This window comes from Sinocyclocheilus grahami, unplaced genomic scaffold (genome assembly GCF_001515645.1).
Source record: "Sinocyclocheilus grahami isolate Dianchi unplaced genomic scaffold, SAMN03320097.WGS_v1.1 scaffold632.1, whole genome shotgun sequence".
Taxonomy (NCBI): domain Eukaryota; kingdom Metazoa; phylum Chordata; class Actinopteri; order Cypriniformes; family Cyprinidae; genus Sinocyclocheilus; species Sinocyclocheilus grahami.
The window spans coordinates 388,237-395,466 of NW_015505811.1; the positions used below are offsets into that span (position 1 = coordinate 388,237).

A 7,230-nucleotide genomic window follows, 5' to 3' on the forward strand; every position below is an offset into this window, starting at 1 on the left:
TGGATATACTGCCAAATTCTCTGAAACGTCTTTGGAGATGGCTTATGGTAGAAAAATGAACATTCAATTCACGGGCAACAGCTCTGGTGGACATTCCTGCAGTCAGCATGCCAATTGCACGCTCCCTCAAAACTTGCGACATCTGTGGCATTGTGCTGTGTGATAAAACTGCACATTTTAGAGTGGCCTTTTATTGTGGCCAGCCTAAGGCACACCTGTGTAATAATCATGCTGTCTAATCAGCATCTTGATATGCCACACCTGTGAGGTGGATGGATTATCTCGGCAAAGGAGAAGTGCTCACTAACACAGATTTAGACAGATTTGTGAACAATATTTGAGAGAAATAGGCCTTTTGTGTACATAGAAAAAGTCTTAGATCTTTGAGTTCAGCTCATGAAAAATGGGGGCAAAAAACATAAGTTTTGCGTTTATTATTTTGTTCAGTGTAAATATCATTGATATACTATTGCAGTTTTTTTGTTATTATTTGTCTATTATTTTTATTTTAATTTTAGTTAAAGTTTTTGTAATCTTGTTTTTTTTAGTTTGTTTATTTAATTTTAGTATTTTTTTTTTACTTTAACAGTTTAACAGTTTTAAACGTCAATGAGAAATGTTGCCTTGGAAACTAGCTAAAAAAAGTTATTTTATTTCATGTTTTTTTTTTTCTAGTCATTTTTATTTATTTATTTATTTAATGGTTTTAGTTAACAAACATAACCCTGTTTATTGGTTGCAGGAGTCCACCACAGGACATAACTGCATCTGATTGTATCCATAACAGTGGCATATATCGTGCTTGGAATACTAATGTACTATTGTCTACATACTTCACATTATAGGCATACTATTAAAAAATATCCATAGTTTATAGTGGTTCACGTACTGTTTTTCTAAATGGTATGATAAAATGTAATTTATTCCTGTGTATTCCAGTCCTCAGTGTCACATGATTCTTCAGAAATCATTCTAATATGCTGATTTGTTGCTCAAGAAGCATTTCTTACTTTTACGAATGTTACAGTCAATATTTAATGTTTTTAAGTTTTATATTGATATTTAATATTAATATCTTTGTGAAAATCTTGATACTTTTTTTTCAGGACAAAGAACAGCATGTATTTGAAATCAAAATCTTTTGTAACATTATAAATGTTTTTACTGTCATATTTAATCAGTTTAATGCATCCTTGCTGAATAAAATGATTCATCCAAGCATATAGCCCATGCCATTTTGTCCCATTCCTGTTTAACTCATATTGCTGTTTGACTGTTGTCTCAGGGTAAGTTTTAATTATCCAGTTTGGAGCTACGGGCTTGTTGACCCTGAAGAGCTGATGAGAATCAAGAGAAGGCAAGTTCAACCTCAGCAGCCCAGACCGTCCAACACTTTCAGAATACTACAAGAGAGACTAGAACGTGTCTGTTGTATTCATTTTTAAAAATTAAATTTCAGTTTCAGTTATATTAGTACACCAAGTTAAACCAAATTAAATGGGAAATTTGCCTTGCCAACTAGCTTTTAATGGTATAATAGCATGGTCATGTTTTTTAACGATGCTCATAAAAATGCAATTGCTCCAAAACTTTTATAATAGTTGCAAACATATAATTCATCTAAAAATTCTTATTTTACTCTATACAGTACAAAAGGAGAAATTATCTCTCTAATCAGTGAAAGTGGATGGTGACCAGGATTATTAGAAGCGCCATAAAAGCATAATAAACAGTCCTGAAATCTTCTGATAGCTTTATGTGAAGAACACACTGAAATTTAAGTCATATTTAATAAAAATCCTGCCTTAAAGTGACAGTCCACCCAAAAATCATTTACGCATCACGGCATGTAACTTACTTTCTTCAATGGAACACAAATGAAGATATTTTAAAGAATGTTGGTAACTAAACGGTGTTGGTTCCCATTGACTTTCATAGTATTTTTTGTCCATACTATGGAAGTCAGTTGTTCCCGGAACCATTTTTGTTACCAACATTCTTCAAAATATCTTCTGCAGAATGACATGAGGGTGAGTAAATGATGACAGAATTTAGTTTTTGGCAGTATTATTTCTTTCTGCACGTGTTGTTAGTCCTCTCTAGAGGGCAGTATTTTCTCATGTTTCACTAGTGCATTGCAATAATTGAATACCTGTATTTTCTGACTTTTAGCTGTTAGCTGTATGATGAAATTATGCTTTCAGTTAATGTCTGGCATCTTTGTGAAAGAGATGACATCACTAGAATGTGTCCCACAGCTATAACACAGAAAAAAAAGAGTATTCCATTACGTACTGTAGATGCCTTTTTTATTATTTTACTGCTGTGGCATGAATAGAAATTGACCTCAGTAGCGTGCAGTCTGACCTAATTGTATTATGTAAAGGAATACAGTGATAGAGAGTTGTTAAAGGGATGTGTCCTGTTGACTTCCACTCCCCATGCAGAACTATGAAGGCCCTGAATGACAGGTTTCAGGAACAATACAAACACGCATTAACCTCATGAAGGAACGTGGTGTTTGTTCATGTCATGTTTATTATTAAAACCTTAAATGACAATGGAGATTCATCAGTAATGAATGATGGTGACTGTGTTAATACCTGGTGTTTTATTTACCCAACTGTGGAAAAACAACAGATTAATGTACAGTTATGATTTATTAAACAAGTCAAATAGATTTTTCTATTGCACTTTATACAATAGAGATGGTTTCAAAGCAGATCCACAGAAATGACTTCAATTTCAGCTGTAAAGCAGCTCTATGGAAGACAGTGCTATTGTTTTTGTCTAATCAGCCTCTATTTTAGGTCATTATACATATTTTTTTTATAAAATGGGTGGTAGTGTTTGTTTCAGTATCTTAAATTCCCTCTTTCTGTTGGTTTGCTTTATATATCAGAGTGACGACTGTGTCATTTGCAGAAATGCCATCACAGTCTTTCTTTTTTAGATTTAAAACTCTTTTGCAATAAGAAGACAAATGTGTGTTCCCTTTTTTCAAGAATATTTAGAACTGGTCACTGCCAGCATGACAATTGAGTATAATTGTAGCTTTGTGCCACAGAGCTACAGTTCTCTAATGTCTAAATTTAGTCATGGGACATCTCTATCCAATTGTCAGAATTGAAAGGAGCATTATAGAATTGCTATTATAATTATTTAAAAAATACAATTGTCACTATGCACTCATTGTGTGAGTTTTTTCATAAAACTTTTATGGGTCCCAAACACTAATGAGTTATCTGTGCGGGATATTAATATTGATTTATTTATGCTAACAACAATATATGAGTTAGCAGCATTAGTCAGGGTTTAATTTAGAATTTAGGCCTTATGTCAATAATATATATATATATATATATATATATATATATATATACGCGCAAAGATTGTTTCCCGGCATTGCTATTTATTTATGCTAACAACAATATATTAGTTAGCAGCATTAGTCAGGGTTTAATTTAGAATTTAGGCCTTATGTCAATAATATATATATATATATGTGTGTGTGTGTGTGTGTGTGCGCGCAAAGATTGTTTCCCGGCATTGCGTTATTTCTGTTCGTTGCGTTACAGCAGGCCACGCCCACGCGCCGTTGCAGTAGTGACTGTTGGCGTGGCTTTAGAGTGACGCTCACTTGTTGCTTCTCTCGATGAGGTGAAACTTTTCCAGAGAAACATTCACGGGCCTTTGGTTTTGACACATTGAAACTTCTCGCTGGGCAGGACAACTCGCGCCTCCTGTTGACTTTTCAGTCCTAACTGAGACGGGTTGGGTTTTCACAGAAATGTCTCTGGCAGAGCAAAGCCAGCAGTGGTTTCCCAGCAGCGTGCAGGTAACGGTGCTCCAGGCGAGGGGTTTGCGGATCAAAGGGAAGAATGGCACTAACGACGCGTACGCCATCATGCAGGTAGCCAAGGATAAGTTCTCCACCTCGGTGGCGGAGAAGAGCGTCGCGCCGGTGTGGAAAGAGGAGGCCGCGTTCGACCTGCCGCTCTTTCACCTCAGTAACGCGGAGCGCTGCACCCTACAGGTGTGTGTGATGCACCGGGCTCTGATGGGACCCGATAAAATGCTCGGACAGGCGACCATCAACCTCCTGGAACTCCAAGACAATAAATCCCGTAATAAAACAGAGTGAGTGAACATTATGTATTATATATATATATATATATATATATATGCATTTATTTATATATGCATTTATTTATATATGCATTTAGGCCCTTCTCGAGTGCATCTGACTTTTCTCAGCTTCTTATAAGCGTTTGGACACTTCAACAAGAATACTTCTGTGTTGAAAGATGGCATCAAACCTTCCTTATGTGGAAATAATGAACTGAGCTTTTAATGTTCTTGGATTTGCTCATGGTAGACCGAAAGGACCAGGGGGGTATTTTTTCCCTCAACCAGAGATGTCACAGACCTCCACAAATGACTCAGTATTGAGTTTTTACAGGAGATGTTTTCTTAAGGATCAGATTCCCAGTGGAATGCGGAGGCAATTGTAATAAGAGAAAACAAAAACAAAAAAATCGCTTGGACCGGTTTAAATTCCTCTTTTCCTCTATCTTATTTTAATGAAATTCCATTAGCATTCCTTTGGAATGTTTGTTAAAGGTCAGTGCAAATCTGTTTGACTGGATCAGGTGGTTATTCTATCACTGTAATCCAGGGCCGCACGGTCTACATTATGCACAGACTTCATGAATAAATTAGTTTAGCTCTAGACATCATTGTAACATCAGTCACGGTAAGCAAAGTGTTTTTGACTGCAATTTACAAAGTATCACATAAATCCATCACAGCATTCTGACCTTGGATTTGAAGAGCTTGTGTTTCTTCACCTGCTCTCTGAATGACTTCCATTGTTTGCTTGTAAATGCTCAAAGCTTTTGATTAGAACCTGCCTGGTCATTTTCATTTCAAGACCTAATTCAGTCTCATGCACAAAGGCAGCCAGCGCTTGTCTGGCCTTCTGCCGAATAATTATTTTGCTCTATAAGTTTAGCTCTATTGAACTCAGAACATTGTTTTAATTTCCATGGAGCTGATTCGTTCTTTCTGCCTAGATGAATCAGAAGACTTGAATTACTTCCTGTTCTTCTCATTGTCGTCAGTTTCACTGATCTTCAGTATTTTCTAATCTAGTGTTCCCAGAACTAGTTCCTGGTTTTTCTTTTACTGTAACCGATTGAAATTGTAATTTTTCTAAAAAATAAAGTGTATGGCTTGTAATTAATAATATTTCGTGTTACAGCGTTGCTTAGTGAAGTTCAAAAGTTCAGGGTCACAGTGAGTAGAAAAAGAATAAATTAATACTTTTATTAAGCAAAAGTGCATTAAATTGATCGAAAAGGACAGTTAAGACATTAGTGATATTATTAAAAAAATCTATTTCAAATAAATGCTGTTCTTTCTCTATTCATCAAAGAATCCTGAAACATAATATACGAAGCACAACAGTTTTCAACTGTGATAGTAATAAATGTGCACATTTTTTCTTACACTCAAGTTTCCCCTGTTATATTGTGCAGTCATTTAAACAAAACAGTATTTTGGAGAAGGTTAAATATCTAATGTCCCTTTTCTGGCGTCTGATTGCTCTGTTTGTGCCCCAGTTCTCTCTCAGGCTTTGACGTACGTGACATGCGTTGCCTGAAAGCTCAGTTTCTCTTAGCATGGCATAAAGTCAAGGCTTGTCAACTGCTTCAGACTTCAAAGTCGAGAAAACACTTTCTCACTCTCATTCACACATATAGAGGATGCTTCAGAGGATGTGCCTTAAATATGTTAAACGCCTCATGCTAATACAGAAGGCATCAGCCGTTTGATTCTGCGTGACCTCATGCTGACACGTTATCAGCACACAGGAGCTCTTTCCTGATTCGAGGCATAATGGGAGCACGTCACCTGTCTGCTCCGACCGTCACCTAACAAAGTTGACATTGTTTGCATAGTGTTAAATTCAACGTCTTTTATATCAACAGAAATAATTCAATATTATGTGAACTTGGATATTGAATCCTTCATGTTATCAAAAGTAATGTTTTGCCAGTTGGAAGTATTAACACAATTCCATGTTGTATGTCACATGATAGAACTGTGTCCAATTATCTAAGCTTCATACATATTTTGTTGAATATCTTACAGCAAGTGAATTGAAACTCTATATTGTTGAGCTTAGGCAAGGTTCCTGCACTGCTGCATGTGATAAAACAGTCCTGTCACATAACGCACTTATCAGTGTACTGGCACATGCAGGAAGTCATGCTGCTGAGAGACACACTGGAACAATTAAACATCCAGTGCTGATTCATCTGATGCTGCCTTCACTTCCTGTCAGGGCACAGCTGTTGTTGAGGATCTTTCAAGGCGAAACAGATGAGTTTGTCAAGAACTTTGCTTATTAAAGGGTTAGTTCACCCAAAAATGAAAATTAGACTGTGTTTTACTCACCCTCGAAGCATCCTAGGTGTATTTGATTTTCTTCTTTCAGACGAATCCAGTCGGAGTTATGTTAAAAATTGTCCTGGCTATTCCAAGCTCTATCATTAGGCCCTTTCGCACCGCTTTAGTTCCAGAACTAAACGCACGGTACTAAAGTACTGGGACGATTTTGCGCGGACTATTTTCCAGTACCATTTAAAGGGTTGCATTCGCACTGAGAGTATGTACTAAGAAGTGACGTAAGGCGGTCGACAGCGACGTCATTTGTGCGCGGCGTTCAACAACAGAAACAAAGAACTACATTAACAACAGGAGGATGGAGGACGCTGTGATCGGAGCTGTGTTTTGTTGTGTCTCGCGGGTTTCACAGTGGACATGGAAAGTCGACGTATACGTAAAGCGATTGAAAGAACGGAAAGGAGGACTAAGAATCTCCAACGACAACTGGCAGTGCTACATTTGATACAAGTGCCTGCACTTCAGCGTCCGTCCATCTATCGCTGTTCTCCGTACTTGCGAAATAAGTTGACACTATGTTTACACAGCGTTTTAAATCATGGCGGGTGAGGGCGTTTTTGTACGCGTTTGGCCAATCAATGTCTACTTACATCACGATTAGTACCAGTTGTGCTGGTTAGACCCTGCTCCGGAGTAGGAGCTAATTTGGTTCTTGAAAAAGGCAGTCCGGTACTAAAATCGCTCCCAGTTCCGGCGGTGTGAACACGCCGAAAAGTGGGTAGTTCCCCAATTAGTTCTGGTACTATGAAAAGGTTCCTG

The 7,230-nt window shown here is 37.3% G+C and overlaps 1 protein-coding gene across 1 annotated transcript in view; it reads left to right on the plus strand.

Annotated features, from left to right (window-relative positions):
- The first annotated feature begins 3,563 nt into the window (after positions 1-3,563).
- The window catches only part of LOC107558125 (rab11 family-interacting protein 1-like), a 19,322-nt gene continuing 15,655 nt past the window's right edge, over positions 3,564-7,230 (plus strand). Inside the window, exon 1 of the mRNA XM_016241742.1 lies at positions 3,564-4,140. Within this exon, the coding sequence (XP_016097228.1) occupies positions 3,791-4,140 (350 nt within the window). The 5' untranslated portion in view covers positions 3,564-3,790. The remainder of the gene's footprint in view (positions 4,141-7,230) is intronic.